Source organism: Stegostoma tigrinum, chromosome 9 (genome assembly GCF_030684315.1).
Source record: "Stegostoma tigrinum isolate sSteTig4 chromosome 9, sSteTig4.hap1, whole genome shotgun sequence".
NCBI classification, from domain to species: domain Eukaryota; kingdom Metazoa; phylum Chordata; class Chondrichthyes; order Orectolobiformes; family Stegostomatidae; genus Stegostoma; species Stegostoma tigrinum.
This window is the reverse complement of record NC_081362.1, coordinates 17,870,942-17,895,165: the sequence shown is the minus strand read 5'-3', so window position 1 is coordinate 17,895,165 and position 24,224 is coordinate 17,870,942. Positions and strand designations below refer to the sequence as shown.

The 24,224-nt window shown below is 41.0% G+C and overlaps 1 protein-coding gene across 6 annotated transcripts in view; it reads left to right on the top strand.

The window, feature by feature from the left end:
* The window catches only part of stxbp5a (syntaxin binding protein 5a (tomosyn)), a 201,625-nt gene that overhangs the window by 95,276 nt on the left and 82,125 nt on the right, over positions 1-24,224 (top strand). For all 6 annotated transcript variants that reach the window (XM_048535790.2, XM_048535787.2, XM_048535789.2 and 3 more), the window contains exons 9-15: positions 5,938-6,016; positions 9,262-9,416; positions 16,677-16,749; positions 17,685-17,832; positions 19,168-19,235; positions 20,648-20,688; positions 21,445-21,665. In XM_048535790.2, coding sequence (XP_048391747.1) covers positions 5,938-6,016; positions 9,262-9,416; positions 16,677-16,749; positions 17,685-17,832; positions 19,168-19,235; positions 20,648-20,688; positions 21,445-21,665 — 785 coding nt within the window. The remainder of the gene's footprint in view (positions 1-5,937; positions 6,017-9,261; positions 9,417-16,676; positions 16,750-17,684; positions 17,833-19,167; positions 19,236-20,647; positions 20,689-21,444; positions 21,666-24,224) is intronic.

Genomic DNA, 24,224 nt, shown 5'->3' with positions numbered 1-24,224 from the left:
GCTATTTAAGTATTAAACTAAACCTATTCCTCAGACCTGTTGTTTCTTTCTTGTCATTTTGTATGCCTCTCCTTGGATATAATAATAACTCTCTAATTACCCTTGTAAACTGTTGTTTGGCTATTTTTTCTTTTGTGTAGATAGGAATGAACGATTGTTGCAGTTTACCTACACACACTCTGAATGTCGGCAATTGCTTATCCACTGTCATGTATTTAAGTAACATTCTGCAATCCATCATAGTGCACACCTTATACCGTTGTAGTTTCCTTTATTCAGATTCGGGATCCTAGTCTCTGAATCAACTGTGTCACTCTGTATCTTGATGAAGAATTCTATCATATTATGGTCGTTCATCCAAAAGGAACCTTGCACATCTAGATTGCCAATTACTCCTTTCTCATCACACAATAATCAGTCCAGAATGAATAGCCTGCTCTGCAGTTGGTTCCTCAGCATATTGGTCCTGAAAATCATCCTGTATATTCTCCAGGAATTCTTCTTCCTAATTTTGATTTGCTCAATCTATAGATGCAAATTTAAAGTCACCCATAATTGCAATGTTCCTTTATTGCAAGTCTCTCTAACTTCCTCTTTAATTCCCTTTCCCAACATCATCCCTACAGCCTGGGAGTTTATACACACTCCCTACTAATGTTTTCAGCTGTACCCAAGCAGATATTCATACAGTTCTTCCCATCCACTCTACATAAGCACCTCATAATTTTACGCACCTTCTGATTCGATTCCTGGCCAGAGAATATAAGTTCTATTAGGGGCAGCACGGTGGCTGAGTGGTTAGCACTGCTGCCTCACAGTACCTGGGCCTGGGCTTGATTCCACTCTTGGGCCACTGTCTGTGTGGAGTTTGCACATTCTCCCCATGTTTGCGTGGGTTTCCACCCAGGTGTCCTGGTTTCCTTCCACAGCCAAAAGATGTGCAGGCTAGGTGGACTGGCCATGCTAAATTGCCTGTGTTCAGTGAGGTGTTGATTAGGTGGATTATAGGGGGATTGGCCTGGGTGGGATGTTCTGATAGTCGATGTGGACTTGATCAGCTGAAGGGCTTATTTTCACACTATAGGATTCTAAGTCTAAATCTTGCCTCAGCCTTGTTCCAAAGAGCAGAACCTCAGCTAATGCAGTCTTTCCTCTTAGCTAAGGTTTTATACATCTGACAAGACCCTTGTCTTTTCTTGTGCTTGCATTCTCAATGGCAGTCTTTGTACTTGGGTTCCTAAGTTAACAGTCTGGTGGATAATACCACTAGACTGTCACCTCACCACAAGGTTTTTCTCGTCACCTTCTCCTATAACCATCATGTTCTTATTATTTTATCCCTTGTAGTAAAAGATTAATACCTTGTTTATATTCTTAACCACCTTATACATCTGTCCTCCTACATTTAAACTCCTATGGGCATAATCAAAGGTCCCTCTGTTCCTCAACACCTAATATTGTTTGAATTAAGAGGTGAGAGTGAGCGCTTGACATGAAGACTGTATTTGACTGCATGTGGCATTAAGGGGCCTTAGCCAAACTGGAATCAGTGGATAACAGGAGCAAACTCTTCTGATTGGAGTTGTGCTTGGGCCATAAGAATATGGCTGTGGTTGTTGGATATCCATCATCTGAGCTCCAGGATATCTCTGCAGAAGTTCCTTGAGGCCCAGGCCCAGGCATCTTCAACTATTTCATCAATAACCTCTATGATTCCCTCAATCATAAAATCAAAAGTAGAGATATTTGCTGTTTGTGCAATATTCAGCACTATTTGTGACTCCTCCGATACTGACACAGTCTGTGTTCAAATGCAGCAAGGTTTGGGTAATATCCAGGCTTGGGCTGACACATAGTAAGTAATATTCAAGCCATAGAAATGCCAAACAATGACCATGTCCAATAAGAGACAATCTACTCATACTGTACTGTGACATTTGATGGTGTTACCATCACTGAGTACCTAGTTATCAACATCTTGGGGGTTGCCATTGTTTACATGATGAATCCAATTGTGTTTCTGGTCAATGTGACTGCACATGCAGGTCAGATGTCAGGACTACTGCATCAAGTAACTCACCACCTGACTCTCCAGAGCCTGTGTGGAATCTACAAGGCATCAAAACTGTGATGGAATACACCCTACTTGCCTGAAGCCTGCAGCTCCAACAGCACTCAAGAAGCTTGATCACTGTTCGGGACAAAGCTGCCTGGTGAAATAGCCACACATCCGCAAGCATCCATTCCCACATCTTCCCCAACACTCAGTACACACTACTGCTATCTATCTCCAAGAAGTTCTGCGGAAATTCATCAAAGATCCTTAGGGAGCAACTTCCAAACCCATGATCACTTCCGTCTAGAAGGATAAGGGTGACAGATACATGGGAACACCACCACTTTCAAGTTCCTGCCCATGACACTCTCGATCCTAAATTGGAAATATATCTCTGTTTCTTCACTGTTATTGGGTCAAAATCGTGGAATTCCCTCCCTAAGGGCATTGTGGGTCTGCATACAGCAGACTGCAACACATCAAGAAGGCGCCTTCGTCAGGGCAACTAGGGATGTGCAATAAATGCTCGTCAGCCAATGATGACCATATCCCATGAGTGAATTTTTTTTTTAAAAAATCTATTGTAAAGAATTATGAAATTCAAGTATTGTTGGATATGACACAACTTTGTCAAAGCTTCTTGTCTTGCGCTTATTGTGTCAATTTACAAATACCAAAGTTAAGGGGAAGACAATATTCGTACTGTTTTAAGGGGAGGGTAATGCCTCGACCAATCAGTCAACCTGCCTGGGTTAACATGAAAACAGTACCTGATGGTTAGTGAGCCATCATTAACATGTGCAATCCCCTCAAAATCACAGTCAACTAATCAGCACTCTCATCTCACATGCTATAAATGTTATTTTCCCTTTCTTTGGTATTTCTTGTGAGTTGTCCCCATGAGTGCAAGACAACAATCATAGAATGTTTGCAGTAGAGAAAAGTGCCTTCAGTCCATCAGGTTAAGGTCACCATAATTCTGTCAGACCAATAGGTCATTCAAGAGAGATGACTAGTGGTGGTGGGGAAGGCCTTTATGGTAACCTAAGCAAGTATGAGAATTGACATCATTCTGCATCATGGCAAACTAGCCCCATCCAGCCAACTGAGCTAACCAACTCTTTTCAAGCTGTACTTAAAATCTGAACTGCTAAATGGCTATTGAATTATTACAATTAGGGAGAGTGAACAGCTTCTTGTATCTTTTCCAGCTCAGTGAAAATAACTCATCCAGTCTTTCTTACCTGCTTATTTCTTCTAACCTTACAATTTTTTTCTCATCAGTTATCAAATTTCATGTTGAAAGCCATGCCTGAAGCTGCTTCCTTCACAATTGCACAAGTGCATTCCAGTTTCAGACCACTCCCTGCATAATAATTATTTCTTCATATCATCTTTTATTCTCTTTGCAGATCATTTTAAACTGACATTTTCCTGTTCTTTACCCTTCCATCAATGGGAGTGGTTACTCTTTGTCTTTTCCATCTGAGCACCTCATGATTTTGATTGTCTCAATCAAATTACCCCTCAAGCTTTGAAGGAGAAACAATTCAACTTCTCCAGCTATCTGCATAACTAAAGTGTTTCATCCCCTTTTCTGTCATAACCTTTTCTGTACCCTCTCCTTGCCATCCTATCCTTCTTAAAGTCTGGTGCCCAGAATTGAATGATAATCCCTTTTGAGGCTGAAGTAGTGTTTATCAAGATGATCCACCATAACTTTGTTGTTCTGAAAATCTGTTCCTCTAATTACAAAATCCAAGATTTCTGTATTCCCTTGTGTTGTTTGTCCTCCTGAAATGCATCATCTCTTGTAGATTAAATTCCATTTGCCCCTTCCTGCCAACTGTGTAGACTATGGATGTCTTGCAGCAAACTAGAGCTTGTTTCTGCAATATCAACCAGCTGATCAGATTTTTGTACTTTCAAACTTTTTAATTATACCCTTTGTTTAAGAGTAGGTCATTGGTGCATACCACAGAAATCAGTCCCAAACACCTGGCTTATAATTGTTCATATTGTCATAGAATCCTGACAGTGGGGAAGCAGGCTATTCAGCCCATCAAGTCTACAGTGCTGAAGAACATCCCAACCAGACCCCCGCCCCAACCCTATTCTTGTAGCCCAGCATTTTCCATGATTAATCCATCTAGCCTGTAATTCCCTAGACACTTTGGGCAATTCAGCATGGCCGACCCACTTACCCAGCACAACTGTGGACTGTGGGAGGAAACCAGGGCATCCAGAGGAAACCCACACAGACGCACAGAGAATGCGTAAATTCCACACAATTGCCTGGGAGTGGAATCAAACTCTAGTCCCTACTGCTACTGTAAGGCAGCCGTACTAACCACCGAGCCACTGTGCTGCCCTTAGACTGTTCAGTCTTTCCTTTACTGCTTTAAAGAAAGGTATAATGCCAACTGTCCTCTATTTTCATATTTCTAACAAATTAGATTGAGCAATGGTGATCAAAGGGCCCATTGTTTTCTCCTTTAATACTTTTGATAGCAGAGGTTACATTTGATCCAAGTGTGACGACTATACTCAAAGAAACCAAGTCCCCTTTGATATTAGATAATGAAATGTGAGGCTGGATGAACACAGCAGGCCCAGCAGCATCTCAGGAGCACAAAAGCTGACGTTTCGGGCCTAATCCCTCTGATGAAGGGTCTAGGCCCGAAACGTCAGCTTTTGTGCTCCTGAGATACTGCTGGGCCTGCTGTGTTCATCCAGCCTCACATTTCATTATCTTGGATTCTCCAGCATCTGCAGTTCCCATTATCACTGATACAATCCCCTTTGATATTTCCCCCTTCATGATTTGTAGGCCAATATTTCTCCTTTCTCCCTTCTCCCTAACCAGACTATCTCTGTTTTCCCCCTCTTTTGTGAAGGCAGGTATACGTTATTCAATGCCAATTTCTGCCTCAGTGCTCAATTTTATTTTTGATCTCTTGTATGCCTTGCTCTGTTATAAAACCTGCAACTCATTTGAAGAACTGTTGCTGAAAGCCTCAATTTAAACCTAAACTGTAATCTAAAATTGAATGTATTTATTGCCTCTCTACACCTGTTGGTTTGTTTTTGTAACAGTGAGAATGTTTAGTAAGTGTTTTTGTAGTTTACAGCTTCTTGTGTTTCTGTTTTTGAACTGCATATGTATTTCTGTTTGTGTGGACTGTAATCTAGCCTAGAATGTCTTCCTGTTCTTCCAAAGCCTAAATATAGCTGATGATGCAGAGCAAACTTTGGGCATAACTTGACAGAAAACAGCATTTCCTTGCCTACAGCAAGTTATCCTGAGTTGTCAAATCCAGGAAACGATGCTCGGTGAAAGCATGCTTATCACTTTATAGATTATCTCCAAAAGGAGCCACCTCCCAAATGCATGAGCCAGATACTGGATAAATGGAATGAACTAAAACTTCCCTCAATGGGTTGTACCCAGCTGCGAAGTCTGACAAAGAAGTTCATTTCAATTCCTGATTTGTTAAACACTGTTTAATAATTCTTTGAAGCCTTGAGCCTAAACAAAATGAACAGCTTCCTGGGTGGAGTTAAATCCTCCTTAGCAAGGAAGAATGACCAAATACTTCACAGTAGCATGAGCTCTGCATATTTTTGCCTGAGAGCATAGGGCCGTTGGATGCCTTCAAGGCAGAGATCGACAAATTCTTGATCTCCACAAGCAATCAAGGGCTACAGGGAAGTGGAGGTGAAATGCCCATCAGCCATGATTTAAATGGCAGAGTGGACTCGATGGGCCGAATGGCCTTACTTCCACTCCTGTGTCTTATGGTCTTATGGTATGTGCACATTGAATTCGGGGAGCATACTGAACTAATAAGCTCTACCCTTAATCAAATACTTGCTTTCAGGGAAGCTGCCAAAAGATGGGAAGAAAGCAGAGCCTTGCAAACCCATCCTCAAAGTGGAATATAGAACCTGTAAATCTGGGTATGTGTTGAGTCCTTTCTTTCAAAATATTTGTGTTCTGTTCTTTGAAATGTTGATGCTGGAGAAAGGTAGAGTTTTCCATTTTAGCATCTTACAAATATTGAATGCCATTGCAACCTCCAAAGGTGGCAAAAATTCATTGGCACAGCACCTTTAGATCCTTGGGAATTTGTGTCAAAATCCACATTGACTTTGTGGGAAAATCTAGAGTTGAGAATTAAATATTTGACATATATTTAATGTTTATTGACTTAGAAGTAATTTTTTTGTCTTTTTTTTTCTCCTTGCCATCTCTTTAAAAGATGTGGAACACAGTATGTGTCCTTGTGTAAAGCCAATCACATGGAGAAGAAATTCAGATTTTTAATTTATCCTACAACTCTAAATAGCATTAGAGCTATTCACTATGTTGGAATACAGCATTCACATTCTGGGGGCTACCATTGAGCAAAAATTTAATTGGAGCAGCCATATATATTTTGAGTTGAGGTTGAGATTATAGAAACTCTACAGTGTGGAGACAGGCCATTTGGCCCATTGAGAGTACACCAACCCTCCAAAGAACACCCCATTCAGACCTAACCCCCTACTCTCGCTGGAACCCTGCATTTCCCATGGCTAATCACCTAGCCTGTACATCCTTGAACATTTTGGGCAATTTACCATGGCCAATCCGCTTAACCTGCACACCTTTGAACTGTGGGAGGAAACCAGAGGAAATGCTCGCTAACAGGGAGAATGTGCAAAGTGTGCGCGGTTGCCCAAGGCTGGAATTGAACCCGGGTCCCTGGCACTGAGGCAGCAGCACTAGCCACTGAACCATTTATGCTGCCCGTAGAACAAAAATCATCCTTGATCCTATGTAGTGTTGGAGCAGGTTTGAGGAGCTGAATTGCTTACTCCTGCACGTAGTTCAATGTTCTTATTAGATTAGATTCCCTACAGTGTGGAAACAGGCCCTTTGGCCCAACAAGTCACACTGCCCCTTGCAGCATCCCACCCAAACCCATCCCCCTATAACCCACACACCCCTGAACACTACGGGCAATTTAGCATGGCCCGTCCACCTAGCCTGCCCATCTTTGAACTGTGGAAGGAAACCGGAGCACCCAGAGGAAACCCAAGCAGACACAGGGAGAATGTGCAAACTCCGCACAGACAGTTGCCCAAGGCTGGAATCGAACCCAGGTCCCTGGTGCTGATGTTGGGGTCTCCACTACTCACTACTGTGAGCTCTGCTACTCCCCTGGTGGGTAATGGAAAATGTCCAGAATGATCTGTACTGTAATTAGTGGTGGTTGAAAATTTTGGAATGAGTTGGAGCTAGTAAGGTGGAGTTGGGAGGTTCGTATCTTGGACAAGTCATGTTGAGAAGTAAAAAACATGATAAATTTCAGTGAAGGAGAGGGTGAGGCTAAGTTCAGGACAGTGATGAATGATATTTTGCTCACAAAAACAGGCAACAGTGAGTTTGGTTCAGTTCATAGGTCTAAGAAGTAAATTCCGTTTATACACTATTGGCTTGAACTGAAGTAGTCATATCAAATGAAATGCAGTTAAGATACTTCTGGGTGAGTGCTTTTAGTAATTCAGTCATCCACAACTTTGTAAATCATCTAGCACACCAGGCACACCACAAGTCCCAGCAGAAGCAGTGCTAGAGATGATGCTTGGTATCCTTAACATACAAGTGGTTGTAAAATCCCATTTATAGGCATTGTCAACAAGCGTGTAATTTACAATTGGGGGAAAATGAGAAATTAACCTTAGGGTAGCTAGCAATGTTTGTGAGAAGTACTGGATATACTATTGAAGAAGACATACTATGGTCCATAAATATAATGGTCACTAATGATGAATTTAGAAACATTCCTTTGCCCAGAGCATAGTTAGGATGTTCACCTTGCAACTATATAAGAGTAGTTGAGACAAAACAAGGATGTAGAAGGTGTAATGGCAAACAGGGTAAGTACATGAAAGAGAGAGAAATAGAAGGAAGGCTGAAGGATGTTGAGAGGGTGCAATGAAGTATAGTGGGAAAAGTGGAAGGGTTCTCAAAATCTTAGCGTGTTTCCACTTCTCTACCTCTTTTAAAAAAGGAGGGTCTAGGCCCCAAACATTAGCTCTCCTGCTCCTATGAGGCTGCTGTGTCCATCCAACTCTACACCTTCCTATCTCATTCTCCAGCATCTGCTGTTCCTACTGTCTCAAACAATTTTAACCCCACTGCAAAGCCTCTTCTAAGGCTGCCTACCCTGAAGAAGTTACCCTCCTCCCTCCAGAAAAACCTCAGTGGATCTCTCTCCTACTGTAACTGTCTCCCATTTCTGAAGAAGGGTCTAGGCCCGAAATGTCAGCTCTCCTGCTCCTATGATGCTGCTTGGTCTGCTGTGTTCATCCAGCTGTACACCTTGCTATCTCTTTAAAAAGCCATTTGTTATTGGTGCTGACGTATCTCCTCCTTAGATATGCTGTCAGTTTTTGTTTGATTACAGACCTGTGAGGTATCTTGAGAAGGCTTCCAGCATGAAACCTGCTGTATAAATGCAAGTTGCTGCTGTTCCTGTTTTATGACCCTAAATAATTGCACAGAATGTAGAAGATAGCAGGAAAATATCCTGTTTGACCTACTCTAAATTCAACCTTAAATATTCTCTGCAGATTGTCTCTGCACTGACCAATAACAGTTGGAGTAAAATTACTGAGAAAACAGATACCAGTAACTAGAGAAAACAAAAAGAAATTGCTGGAAAAGCTCAGAAGGACTGGAAACATTTGTGGAGAGAAATCAGAATTAATGTTTTGGGTCCAATGACCCTCCCTTAAAACCGGTATCTGGTGTGTTTTTAACCCGTCTCCAGAGATCTAACTATATGTCTAATAATGTTCCAAAGTCGACTTTTTTTAAATATTACATGACCATTTAAAGGCATTTACATAACCTGGATCAAATTTTATGAACGCATTAATGATTTTTGCAGAAGGAGTTTTCATTGAAGTTTGTGAGGAAATTGATAAGTTAATTTTGACAAAAAATACTTGGGCATTTTTACTCTCTGTGAGATTGCATCAAGGTTTATTCTATGACTTTGCACAATGTTTGTTACGAAAGATGGAAATTCCCAGTAGCCATAAGCTACTAGCGCTGAAGTATTAGTTTGTGTTTCATGGTTTCTTACCACTTCGGTAAGTAAAATCAGTTCTTAATCGTGTGCTTTTTATTTCTGACTTTTTTCTGCATCCAGAGATCCTTTCATCATTTTCTCAGGAGGTCTGTCCTATGATACTGTAGGCAGAAGACCGTGCTTGACTGTGATGCATGGGAAGACCACTGCAGTACTTGAGATGGACTACCCAATTGTCGATTTTCTCACCCTCTGTGAAACGCCATATCCTAGCGGTAGGCTTATGTAGTGAACTTGTTTGTATCATTGTAGCAGCTTTGCATTCCGTAGTTCTCTTCTCACAACTGTAAAATAAAAAATCGTATTTGTGTTTGATTTTTAATGGGCATTACTAACCTGTTGCAACTGAATCTGAATTTGTGGCACATTCGAAAGACAAATTACTCATCGAAAAGCAAGGACTTCAGTTCACAATGGCCTGAGGATTTTCCAAAGTACTGCACAACCAATACATAGTTTAGATGTGTTATCACTGTGGCAGTGTAGGGAATTCAGGGGTCACTACACACCAGTACCTTGATAAGAATGAGATCAATGAACTGCTAATCTCACTTTTGTAATTTCGATTGAGAGGTAAATATTGATGGTACCAAAGAACTCCCATGTTCTTCAGCCGTGTCATTTGGATCTTTCACGTTCAGTTGAGGAAGCATGTGGACTTTGGTTTAATGCCCCAATAGAAAGATTACGCCTCTGTCAAGCAGCACTCCCTCAATAATGCACTCAGCGTCAATCTGCTGTAGATCTTACCATGTAAATTGGTTGTTGAAGCCTCAAAAATTTCCTTGCTGATTAGAGATGTCCTCTACACCAAGTGTAAAAATTAGCTCCCAGTTTGGGTGTCTGCCACAGATATTCAGACACAACAGACTATGTCTCAAACTTCTTTGCATCATTGCAGCACAAACTGTTTCCTCCCCTACATCCAAGTAAAAGGTGCTGGCAAGTAAAACTTGAATTTGTGGGTTAAGTGATTGAAGATGATGCGCAGAGCATACTGTGGCTGTAAAGGTGACATAGTGGAAGTGTTTACTTATTTTCTGAGTATGTGTTAAAGCATGATTATTTTAGGATTCAGTTAGATGGTGGGCTGACCAGTACAACACAATCTCCAGTAGATTGTGTTGAAGTCTCTGGAGTAGGTCAGACACCCGTGACCTCTGACTCAAAAGTAGCTGCCCTACCACTGAGCCACAGCTGAATTCCTTATATATAAAAAGAAACTCTATCTGAGATTATTTATTGCAACAAACCGTTGTCTTCAGGTGATTTTCTAGTTTCACTGCAATTTATTCATTGTGATTAGTTTTGAAGCAAAGGAGAGAAACAAATTCCATAAACTGCGCACGGTGGCACTAAGTGGAACTCTCATCCCATGAAACAATGCAAGCGGCGTGTTCTGGTCTAAATTGATGTGGTTGCTATTTCTGGAATTCTTGCCCTTCAATGGGTAGCATTACAACCGTGAAAATTGTTATGGGCAGCTAATATCTGTATGTATATTTGCAAACAGTATGTTCCCAGCGGTTTCTGTAGAGAGTGCCTTTCACCATGCGTTGTAGCCACTGGAGTGTGATGCATTTCTGATGTAATTCCCTAGATGCGAAGAAGCTGACAGCTTCAGAAAATGGCAGAAAATATTTCTTTGACCATTGGTACCCATGTTGAGAAATAGCTATCAAGCCTTTTTTAAAAAAAAATGAGAATTCAATTTAAAAGCAAAAAATAATTGGGACTTTGTGCACAGATAACTGATAGTACCCTTGAATATTGTTTCCATCTACCTTCTGGATGAACATGCATTTCTTTTCCTGTATTCTGAACAGAGCTGCCTTTTGGGTTGTGACAGTTTAGTGAAGATGATCCAGAAACTGCTTGTGATCTCCACTATACTGCATCCAATTGCTCCTTGAACAGAGATCTGTCTCACCAGCTCAATTGTCTGACATTTAATTGAAAATGGGCTGCCCCTAGTTGCACTGAGGTCAGTTTCCTCCCACATCCAAAGATGTGCAGGTTAAGTGGATTGTCCATGGTGTCCTGGGATGTGTAGGTTAGATGGATTAGCCATGGTAAATGTGGGGTTACAGGGATAGAGTGGGGAGCTGTCTAAATGGGATACTCTTAAGACGGTCAGTGGAGACTCAATTGGCCAAATGGCCTCTTTCCACACTGTAGAGATTCTATGAAATATAAACTGGGAAATTGGTAAAGGGTAGAGGGGGTCAGGTATTCCTCGAACATGTTGGAGAGTCTGTATGTCCTTGTCAATGTCCATGTGTTCAATCCAACTAGAAATGAAACATGAACAAAAACAAGTTGCTGGAAAAGCTCAGCAGGTCTGACAGCAGCTGGGGAAAAAAAAAAATCAGAGTTAATGTTTTGGGTCTAGTGACCCTTCCTCAGAACTGATGGTAGTTGGGAAAATGTCAGTTTGTGTAGAAAAGAGGAAGGGAGCTGGGATGGGAAGTACATGATAGGATAGAGCCCAAAGAGAGAAGAATAGTTGGACAGACAAAGGAGTTGATAACGACCAGGCTGGGAGGGTGAATAGTTGTTAATGGTGTTTATTAATGACTAACGATAGGTGGTGTGTATTAGCAGGCTGTGATAACAAGGCCTGGTGTGTGTGCTAGGGGGCTGGGACATGGCAGAGTTTAGGCCCTAAAGTTATTAAACTTGATATTGAGTCCAGAGGGCTGCAGTGTCCCCAAGCAGAAAATGAGGTTTTGTTCTTCTAGCTGGCATTGAGCTTCGCTGGAACGCTGCAGCAAGACAGAGACACAGATGTTGGCCAGGTAACAAGGTGTGTTAGCGTCAGGCAACGGGTAGCTCAAGGTTTTTTTTTTTATGAGCAGAATGTATATGTTCCGCAAAGCGGTCACCCAGTCTACACTTCAGTTCCCCAACGTAGGGGAGACCACATAGTGAGCAGCAAATGCAGTAGACTAGATTCTGGGAAGTACAAGTGAAGTGTAGCTTTACTTGGAAGGTATGTTTTGGCCCTTGGATACTGGGGAGGGAGGAGATTAATGGGCAGGTGTTGCACCTTTGGTTACAGGGGAAGGTGCCATAGGACTATAGGGAGGTGTTGTGGGTGAAGGAAGTGTGGACCAGTGTGTCCTGGAGCGAAGGGTCCCAGTGGAAGGCAGACAAGGGAGGGGAGGGGAGTATGTGTCTGGTGGTGGAATCTTGAGGTGGCGGAAATAGCACCTGATGATCATCTGGATGTGGATGCTGGTGGGATGATAGGTAAAGGTAAGGGGATCCCTTTCGCTGTTAAGGGAAGGAAGAGAAGAGGTGAGGTTGGAAGTGCAGGAGATGGATCTGACCCCTTTTGAGGGCCCTGTCGACGACTGTGCTGGGGAATCCTCGGTTGAGGAAGAAGGTGGATATTTCGGAGGCTCCCTTGTCAACGTTGGCCTCGTCTGAACATATATGACAGAGGTGGAGGAACTGAGAGAATGGCATGGAGTCTTTTTAGGAGGCAGAGTGTGAGGATGTGTAGTCCAGGTAGCTGTGGGAGTCAGTAGGTTTATAATGAAATGATACATTGCTGGACCTAGTCCTTGGTAATCTCGTGGGCTAAATGGCTCAAGTATCAGTGAAAGACTGTTGAGGAAACAATGATCATTGTTTCACAGGGTTCAAAATGGTGGTGGAGAATGACAATCCAGAGTGAGAAAAATCAAATAAGCGGAAAGCTGAGTTCATTAGGGCAAAAGCAGAGCTGGGCAGGATTAATTTGGAACAAAAGGTTGTCCGGACAAACGGTAAATGAATAATGGACTACCTTCAAAATGGAGATGATTTGGATGCCGTCATGGTATGTTGCCTCAAATGGGAATGATAGGATAAACCAATAAAGACACCTTTATGATGATTCATTTTAAAAGGAAAAAGTACGTTTATGACAAGTGTTAGACAGAAAACACAATTGAGAACAAATAGGAATACTGATTCTTCAGAGGGGAGTTGAAAAAGCAGAAAGAATTGTGAGAAAAGGCCATCATTAGGTATGTAAATAGGGGAGTGGTTAAAGGAGGTGTTGGATTGATTAGAGACTAAAAGGGAATTTATATCTGGAGGCAGGAAGTGTGACAGAAGTGCTAAATGAATACTTTACCATCCCTCTTTATGAGGAGGATGTTGCCTAGGCCATGGCGAGAAAGGAGGAAACTCTGTCCAGATGAGATGCATTCAAGAATTTTGAAGGAAGTGACAACATTGGCCATAATCTTTGTCTCCTGGAGACTCGGGAGGACCCAGAAGATTAGAGAATTGTAAACATTCCAGCTTTGTAAAGGTTGCACGAATAAACCCAAGAACTACAGACCAGTCAGTCTAACTTTGGTAGGGAAGCTTCGAGAAACAATTATTTGTTTTGTATTGATAGTCACATGGAAAAAGGTCAGTTGGTAGGCAGAGTCAGCATGGATTTCTCAAGGAAAAATCACAATTAACTAACTGGAGTTTCTGGGAAAAGTAACAAGTTGAGGAAGTATTGATATGGTATGCATGGGTTTCTAGAAGGCTTTTGATACTGTGCCACAAAACAGTCATGACGAAATCCATGGTATAAAAGAGGTAGTTGTAACACCGGATACAAAATTGGCAGGGTGATTGGAAACATCCCTCTCGGAAACATCCTTCTGAGGAAGGGTCACCGGACCCGAAACGTGAACTTTCTTTTTCTCCACCGCGGATGCTGCCAGACCTGCTGAGCTTTTCCAGCAGCTTTGTTTTTGATGGGAAACAATAATAGTCATTGAGAGAGATAATGGGAACTGCAGATGCTGGAGAATCTGAGATAACAAAGTGTAGAGCTGGATGAACACAGCAGGCCAAGCAACATCTTAGGAACACAAAAGCTGACGTTTTGGGCCTAGACCCTCCTTCAGGAAAGGGGGAGGGGAAGAGATTTCTGAAATAAATAGGAAGAGAGGGGGAGGCGGATCGAAGATGGATAGAGGAGAAGATAGGTGGAGAGGAGACAGCCAAGTTAGAGGTGGGGATGGAGCCAGTAGAGGTGAAGGTAGGTAGAGAGGTGATAGGTCAGTCCAGGGAGGATGAACAGGTCAAGCGGGTGGGATGAGGTTAGTAGGAAGGAAATGGGGGTGTGGCTTGAGGTGGGAGGAAGGGATAGGTGAGAGGAAGAACAGGTTAGGGAGGCAGGGACGAGCTGGGCTGGTTTTGGGATGCAGTAGGGGGAGGGGAGATTTTGAAGCTTGTAATATCCGCATTGATACCATCAGGCTGCAGGGTTGTTCCTGCAACCTTCGGGTGGCATCATTGTGGCACTGCAGGCGGCCCAAGATGGACTCGTCTGAGGAATGGGCGGGGGGGGGGGGGCGGGGGTAGAAAGAGTTGAAATGGTTCGCGACTGGGAGGTGCAGTTGTTCATTGCGAACCGAGTGTAGGTGTTCTGCAAAGTGGTCCCCAAGCCTCTGCTTGGTTTCCCCAATGTACAGGAGGTCACAATGGGTACAGTGGATGCAGTATGCCACATTGGCGGATGTGCAGGTGAAGATCTGCTTGATGTTGAAGTTGTTTTCCAAGCTAAGGAAGGTTTTTGATGGAATTTTGCAGGGGCTAGCACTGGGACCCTTGCTTTCCCTGATGTGTTAATGATCTGGATATTGTTGTGCAGGGCATAATTTCAAAGTTTGCAAATGACATGAAACTTGGAAGAGTTGTAAACTGAGGATGACAGTGTGAAACTTTAAAAGGATATTGGACAAGTTGATGGAATGGGTAGATCGGTGGCAGATATGCTTCAAAACAGAAGTGTGTCGTGGTGTACATGAGTAGGAAGAACTTGAAAGACGAACTAAAATAGGTGATACACTTTGAAAAGGCATGAAGGCAGAAAAAAGGGACCTAAGTGTATGTGTGCTGAGATCATTGAACGTGATAGGACAAGCAACGAGCAGTTAATTTAGCAATCACTGTCATCGACTTTATTAATAAGGGTAAAGAATACATGCAAAAGGAGGTGATGTTGAACCTGCATAAGACATTTGCTTAAGCGTGGCTTGGCCAACCTATGGGAGTGGGCAAATAAATGGCAGGTGCAGTATGTTGTGGATGAATATGAGGTTATCCACTTTTGGAGCAAAACCAGGAATGTGGATTGTCATCTGAATATAAATTTGAGGAGGGAATGCTCAATGAGACCTCGGTGCCCTTGTACATCTGTCGCTGAAGATAAGCATGCAGGTACAGCAGATGGTCAAGAAGGCACATGGTATATTGGCCTTCATAGCAAGAGGATTTGAGTACAGGAGCAGACATGTCTTGTTGCAATTATACTGGACCTTGGGGAGATCACACCTGGAATAGTGGGTGCAGTTTAGATCTCGTCTGAGGAAGGATATTCTTTCTGTAGTAGAAGAGCAAGAGTGATTTACCAGACTGGTTGCTTGGATAGTAGGACTGATGTAGGAGGAGAGGTTGGATTGTAAGGATTATATTTGCTGGAATTCAGAGACAGAAATGACGGGTGATCTCAAACATACAAAATTCTAACCGGTTAGGACAAGGTAGACTACAGGAGGGATGTTCCCAATGATGGGGGAGTCTAGAACCTGGGATCACAGTCTAAGGATACGAGGTAAACCATTTAGGACTGAGATGAGAATGTTCTTTATGCTGTGAGTGTTAAACCTGTGGAATTTGCTACTACAGAAATCAATTGAGGCCAAAATATTGTGTGATTTCAAGAAGGAGTTAGATAAAGCACCTGGTGCTAAAGGGATCAAAAGATTTGGAGGAAAAGTGGGAACAGGCTATTGAGTTGGATGATCAGCCATGATCATTGTAAATAGTGGAGCAGGCTCGAACAGCCAACTACTACTGCTATGTTTTTATTTTAGACTTGAGCTGGAGTTTTGTATACAGTTGTGGGTGCCACATTACAGGAAAGGTATGAATGTGTTGGCGATTTACAAGATTAGTTCCACAAATGAGAAACTTGGGTATGAGGATAGATTGGAGAAGTTGGAACTGTTCTCCTTGGAAAGCAAAAGATTGAGAGGAGATTTTGTAGAGGTTTCAAAAACCATGAGTGAGCTGGTTGGACTATATTGGGAGAGTATGTTTCTACTCCTTCGTATGAACAGATAAAATGAAGTCAATTAAAATAGTATTACACTCAAGATACAATACAGTATACTAGTTAATGCCAATGCTCAAATCTCAAGTATTCCCACTGTGACTCAACTCTACATTTCTCTAAACTGTATTAGTGCAGTTCAAATATCGGAACTCTGGAGAATAGTGGAGTGAGGAGATAAGTCGATGAGCATTCTTTTCTACTTTTGTGGAAAAATTACAGAACTGGCATTGGTTTTCCTTTGAATGAGAAAAAGTTAAAATTCTGAGGCACTTCAACCTTTAATTTACCAGCCAGTTTACGATTGAATGTCATGCGTGTATTTTCCCTTGTATTTGATTTATTGTCGCTAATCCTGCAGATTTTCAGGAGCCGTATGCGGTCGTTGTCCTTCTGGAAAAGGACTTGGTCGTTGTGGATCTCGGACAAAATGGGTAAGTCTCGTGTTGAATTAATGTTTGATCTAATTACTATAAATTGGGTTATTAAAATAGCAGATGTTGGAGTCAGAGACAACATGATGTAGAGCTAGAGGAACACAGCAGGCCAGGCAGCTTCAGAGGAGTAGGAAAGCTGACGTTTTGGGTCGGGACCCTTTGTCAGAAAATAACATTTCAGTTTAAATAATTCAAAGAGGGTATATATCTGATTGTTATTTTGTTTCCAATGGTGGAAGGCTGTGGAGCCAAATGGTACAGATTCAAAGTCGTAGCAAAAGAAGCATGGTGATGTGAGAAAACGTTTTTAAATGCAGAGAGTGGTTAGGACCTGGAATAAACTGCCTGAGAGCTAGTTGGAGGCTGACTTAGTTGGGACATTCAAAAGGGAATTTGATCGTTACTTGAAAAGAAAAGAAATATGCAGCTATGTGGAAAATTTGGAACATGGTACAAGTCTAATTGTTCCATTAGAAAGTCAACACCAGTGTGTGCCAACTAGCTTTCTTTTGTATTGTAGCTATTCTTTGATTCTGATATTTCAGCCACTTGATTTTCTACCTATTATCTAGCTGTCCCCTGAACGTTTTGAACTGGCTTTCTGCTGAATGTTTGTGGACTGTGCAGCCATTTCATAAAACTCAATAGAAAGGCTTTAACAGCGGACACTTCCCATATATTTTGTTCAAGGAATAGTTAAAATAAAACAGTTGAACGCCACAATAATCGCTATGCAAGTCTTTGCAGTATTCTCTCTCCCATCATAATTGGGCACTAAAAAATCATTTGTGTACAATCTTTGCCCAGTTTATGATCTAGGTTAATGGATTCATCAGTAAATTCTAACTTGTAGGAAGTTAACATTTTTAGTTTTTAATGGAAAATCTGTTACCAATGCTTTTTGATACACAGATGTATTTTTTGTCTTCCAGTTATCCTATATTTGAGAACCCATATCCTTTGGACATACACGAATCACCTGTCACCTGTTGCGAGTATTTTGCTGACTGCCCTGTGGATCTAATTCCTGCACTTTATTCTGTTGGGGCAAAGCAGAAACGGCAAGGATACAGTAAAAAGGTTTACAGTTTGTTTTTCAAAATGTAAAAATATTTTCAGTCTATTGCAAGCATGTTTATGCAGAATTTCCTTGCTATTTAGATGGTGTATGCACCACACCATTAAAATATTTTCTTCCTCATGCCTCTGCACGGTTGACCTCTTCACATACATGGATAGACACGTGTCTGCACATTTCTGGTATTATTGTTGCCATTTTCACAATTCAACCTATATTGAAAACTTCTTTTCTATGTTAAAAGTTTTGTTTATAAAATTAGCATTTTTTAAGTTGCAGGTCATTCGATAGCACACTGTTTATACCTCGTTCATTTATGGCCTCCTTTTAGAGGAAAAAGTGGTATTGGACCAAATTGTGGATTGTATACAAAGCAGTAACAGATATATATCCTTGTAGGGCTAATACATTGACTGTCTTTGTGTCTCCAGCACTTTAATTTTATTTTTATTCCCTCCTTTCAGCCCTGGATTAGTTTTTTTGTGACAGGTTTCCAATGTTACACCAATGAGATGGAGTTACGGAGCTCTTTGTTCACATTTGATGTTTGATCAGGTGGACCTAGGCCTTGACTTGGATTAGAATTCTTTGTTTTAAATTCTTGGTTTTACCATATTTTCACTTGCAGAGAAAGAAAAAAAGATGTTTATTCTTGCTGACTCTGAATAGTTCTTGCTGCACTGCTCTAACCAATCAGTGGGCTGTCATTGGGCAATTTTTCTTTAATTCATAAAGGCGCAGTGATATTCTGACTTAATATAACTAAGTGCTTCAACAGCGATTATAGTCTTAATTTGATTCATCCATGTTACAAAAGTCACCTGTTATTTCAACTTCTTAGTGTCCAACTTTCATTCTAGTTTACAGTTGAAAAAGGAAAGATTAGTGATTCTTTACATTTGAGTATCTTCACAGTGGTTTTATTACTTGACTGAGGTTTTGAAACTTGAGGCCTCCGACCATGTTTACAGATGTGTTAGTTCTCTGTCACTTGAAGATACAACAGGAAATAGCAGGCTTGAATGTTCCTGAAGGTGCCACATTATAGTTAGAAAACTTAATTATGCGGTTATTTACCTTCTTGGCTACTGTCCTTCAAGCAAAGAGTTGGCCTGTGGCAGTCTGTTATTGGCTCCTGTTTTTATTTGATCCATTGCTTATGTTTCAAATTGTTTTTGGAAACCAGGCTAACACTACTTATGCAGCAGGCTCACAGGAGTCATGGGCAAAAAATTAATGTAAATTATATCAGATTATGAATTTCTAGATATTGTGATTAGTGGCAAGAATATTTTCCTCAGAAAATTTCTCACAGTGTCTACATTTATGTCTTCAAGGAATGGCCCATCAATGGAGGTAATTGGGGTTTAGGCACACAGAGCTACCCAGAGATTATTATTACAGGGTAAGTAAGGAATGTTAAGTATCCTCATAATTTATATGAGTAACTTCAGTACTTTTAATGTCTTCTGAAGTTCTAGGACACACCAATTTATGTTTTTAAAATGAGGGTTGAAACAGATGCAGTAAACTGTGTCCTTGCATACCCAAGCACTTGTAATTCTCATGCACCTGGCAAAGGTTTCCAAGAAAATTCACCGTTTTTATGAAATTTCTACAAAAACCTCAATTTGAACTTGGCACACCAAATTTCCAAGCATCACTGCCCATCATCCTCCATCAGTCTTACACCATTTACAGCAGTGGCTAGTTGAATTCGTGATCACATTTTATCTGAAATCTTTTACCTATCAATACACTGCCACCGAAAAATACTCCTATGGCAAGAGCTGAAGCAAAAATATATTGTTTTGAGATTGGATATAAATGACTAGAAAAGGATCAGGTAACTGGTTTTTTTGCAGAAACACACTTTGAGATGACCTTGCTTGTTTCCGAGAATACACAGGAAATTGACAGGAATGTCCTACAGTTAGAATGGTTTATGCATTAAATGATAGGGGATACAACACAAAGGAAGGAAACCTGTCATAAAAGTTTTACCTGAATGGTGGTAAGGCAGATGGCATACTTGACATTTTCTGGAAGGAATGCACACTCTCAAGCAATTGCTACTTCCTAAATTCTTTTTCATTCAGTGCATTTGTAAAATACCAATGACTAAGTTTCTTACATCTGCTTTAGAATTCTGACATACGAGGCTCTTGACCTGGCTAATGTCTCTTGTTAACAAGCATTTACTGGGCTGAGATTTGATTTGTACCATTGATAGGTGGGTTTTTGAATAGCAATCCTGCTCGGCCTCTTCTATATCTCTAGCAGTCATTAGAATGTGTTACCTAGCATGTCTGATCTTGGTGCAGTGGTCTCTAGCTGCACCTGTTCTCCACCTAGCAGGTTATAAAGTATTGTGTATTGGAGTCAGTATCCTAAAATCCTTTCTGGGCCAACAATTGTGGAAGTACCATCACGAGGACTGGGATCGTCATATTTTAGGGCAACCAATGAGGACATTGAATGTGCCCTTGTCAACATCATCCACATTCTAGGAACAAATAAAACAGCAACTAACAATCCTGATAGGGTGACCACCTTGGTTTCAGCTTGATGTTAACCATTTGAAATGAAATTAGATTTGTTCACTTTAGAAATTGGACTTGATCATTTATTTTTGCAAAAACTCTTTTGCATAATTGTAAGTATTAGTGTAAACCGGTGAGTGACGAACAAATTGATTGAAAAGATTCTAAACCAATTCTTATGTAAGTGCCATTATGCTTTTGGGCAACTGTTAAAATCTTTGAAGAAAATGTCAGTGAACAAGATATTAAGAACTGTTTTTCCGTTTACTTTCAGGCATGCAGATGGATCTTTGAAGTTCTGGGATGCTTCAGCCAGTAAGTTGGATAGATTCTTCAAATATCCAAAATGAAATGTTATGCTCAAGGGTGAAATTATTGCTGTGTCTGTAAAATACTGTTTTTCTTCCCTCATGGATGTTATTCCAGAAAGCTGATATGACAACTGCATTTTGAAAAATGAGGCCAAAATCATCATGTTGTACCATAAGCTTGCCTTTCATCCTCAATACAAGCAAAACTGGATTTTCTTCTAAATCAAGTTTAACATGTAGTGAGTCTTTGAGAATTTCACACAAATGGTTTGTGGAATATGGTAGAAGAAAGTCTTTGGAAACTATCTCTCTTTTCTTGTAGTAAATGGAAGACTGTTTATTTGAACAGTGCAAATTTCCATTTCACTGTTTTATATTGACTTGGAAAAATTAGTTTAGAGTTTCAGATCTGATGTTTCTTCAAAGTGAAAGTTAAATTTGACTTGATGTCACTCCACAACTAGTTAGTTCTATACAGGTGGTTTACTTGAGTGAATAATGCAGCGTGTTTTTAATAGCATAAAATTTTGCCCATTTGTACATATCTAGGAGAAGACAAGCATTCTCTTGAGGACAGCAGTTTCTTTTTTGTTTGATGTTCACTAGTTGGTTCCTGACAGCTTTTCTATAAGCAACAGTTTTGTGGCTTGTAGGAGCTCAATGTCAAAATGCATTAGGTTATCTTTTAATTTGCAACGGATCTTCTAACTTTTCATTGAATGTTCTTATTCTCCACATTTTGATTTTTTTTGCTTGTTAGTAACATTGCAAGTTTTGTATAAAATGAAAACATCCAAAGTATTCGAAAAATCTCGGAATAAGGAGGAGAAACCAAACACAGACATAGTGGATGAAGACCCTTATGCCATTCAGATAATCACGTGGTGTCCTGAAAGCAGAATGCTATGCGTGGCAGGGGTATCAGCGCATGTAATCGTTTACAAATTCAGCAGACAGGAAGTGACAACAGAGGCTATTCAGGTATAACCTACAATTAAAGTGCAGTTAAAGATATTGAATTCCTACTTATCTAATGGTAAGTGATTCCATTTATCTTAAATCGCAGCCTTGAACAAAATGCTGTTTTTCTGGCCCCCAAAAATCACTTTTTGCCTATGTCTGATGTACATGCTCTGCCTTTTACAGCTGTGACGTCCTGTACTTGCGTCAGAGATCAGCCTCGATTTTTACCCCATACAGAATCAGAGTCAAAGGTGTGCAGCATGGAAACAGACCCTTTGTTCCAAGTCATCTGTGCCAGCTAAATTAATCTAGTACAATCTGTCAACATTTGGCCCATATCCCTTTAAACCCTGTTCATATATGCATCAAGATGCCTTTTAAATACTGTAATTGTACCAGCCTTCGCCACTTCCTCTGGCATCTTATTCCATACATGCACCAGCCTTTGTGTGTAAGAGATGCCCTTTAGGCCTTTTCTAAATCTTTCCTTTCTTGTCTTAGACCTCTGCCCTCTGGTTTTGGACTCTGCTACCCTGGGGAATATACCTTGGCTACTTTACCCTATCTGTGCCCCTTATGATTTCATAATTTTCTATAAAGTCACCCCTCAGTCTCTGACATTCAAGAGAAAATTAGCTCCAGCCTGTTCAGCCTCTCACTATTATTGAAACCCTCCAACCCTGGCAACATCCTTATAAATCTTTTCTGAACCCTATTTAGTTTCACAACGTCCTTTCTATACAGAGAGACCAGATTGCACACTGTATTCCAAAAGTGACCTAACTAATATCCTGTACAGCTGCAACATGACCTTCCAACTCCAATACTCAATGAACTGACCAATAAAGGCAAGCATTACCAAATGCTGCCTTCATTATCCTGTCTACCTGCGACTATTTTCAAGGAACTATGAACCAGCACTCCTCCAATGTTTCTGTTCAGCAACATCTCCCAGGGCCTTACCATTAGGTGTATAAGTCCAGCCCTGATTTGCCTTTCCAAACTGAAGCACCGCACATTTATATAAATTAAACTCCATCCATCGCACCTTGGCCCACTGGCCCATCTGATCAAGGTCCCATTGTACTCTGAGATAACCTTCTTGGCTATGTGTTACACCACCAATCTTGGTGTCATCTGGAAATTTACTAACCATATCTCCTATGTTCACATCCAAATCATTTAAATAAATGAAAAAAACACTTTTTGGACCAAGCACTGATCCTTGTGGAACACTGCTGGTTACAGACCTCCAGTATGAAAAGCAACCCTCCTCCACCACCCTTTGTCTCATACCTTCAAGCCAATTCTGTATCCAAGTTGCTAGTTCACCCTGTATTGTGTGTAATCTAATCCTGCTAACCAGTCTGCCATGTGGAACCTTGTTGAATGCCAGACTGAAGTCCATATAGATCGTATCTGCTGTTCTGCCTTCATCAATCCTCTGTTATTTCTCCAAAAAACTCAATCAAATTAGTGCAGCACTTTGACAGTGATTTCCCACTGTCAAAGCCCTGTTGACTATCCCAAAATCAGTCCTTGCCTTTCCGAATTCACGAAAATTCTGTCGCTCAGGATCCCCTGTAACAACTTGCCCACCACTGATGTTGGGCTTACTGGTCTGTAATTCCCTGGCTTTTCCTTAGCACCTTTCTTAAATAGTGGTACCACATAGCCAATCTCCAGTCTTCCAGCACCTCACCTGCAGCTATTGATGACACAAATATCTCGCAAATAGCCCAGCAATCACTTTCCCTTTGTTTCCCATGAAGTTCTAGGACACCTTTTATGTTTTAAGATGTCCAGCGCCACCATCTCTGTAGTATGGACACTTTTCAAGATGTTGCTATTTATATCCCCAAGTTCTGTTGCTTTGGTATCGTTCTCCACAGTAAATACTGATACAAAATTCTCACTTAGTATCTTCATCGCTTGCGGTTCCACACATAGGCAGCATTGCTAATCTTTAAGAGTCCCTGTTCTCTCCCTAGTTATCCTTTAGCCCTTAATATATTTGTAGAATCCCTTTAGATTCTCCTTAACCCTGCGTGCCAAAGCTATCTCGTGTCCCCCTTTTTTTCCCCCTCCTGATTTCCCTTTTAAATACACCTCTGCTGCCTTTGTACTCTACGAGGGATTCACTTGATCCCTGCTGTCTATATCTGATACATGCTGCCTCCTTTTTCTTGCCCAAAAGCTCAATTTCTCCAGTCATCCAGCATTTCCTTCATCAACAAGCGTTCCCTTCACAATAACAGAAACGTACTGTTTCTGGACTCTTGTTAAATTTTTATGAAGGCTTCCCACTTCCCAGCCATCTCTACCTGCAAATATCTGCCCCCAATCAACTTTCGAAAGTTCTTTCCTGATACTGTTAAAATTGGCCTTCGTCCAGTTCAGAACTTTAACGTTTAGATCCGGTCTGTCTTTTTCCATCTTTGTTTTGAAGCCAGTAGAATTATGTTGGCTGGCCCTAAGGTGCTCTCCCATTGACACCTCAGTCATCTACCCTGCCTTATTTCCCAAGAATAGGTCATGTTTTGCTCCTTCTGTCGTAGGTATATCAACATAGTGAAT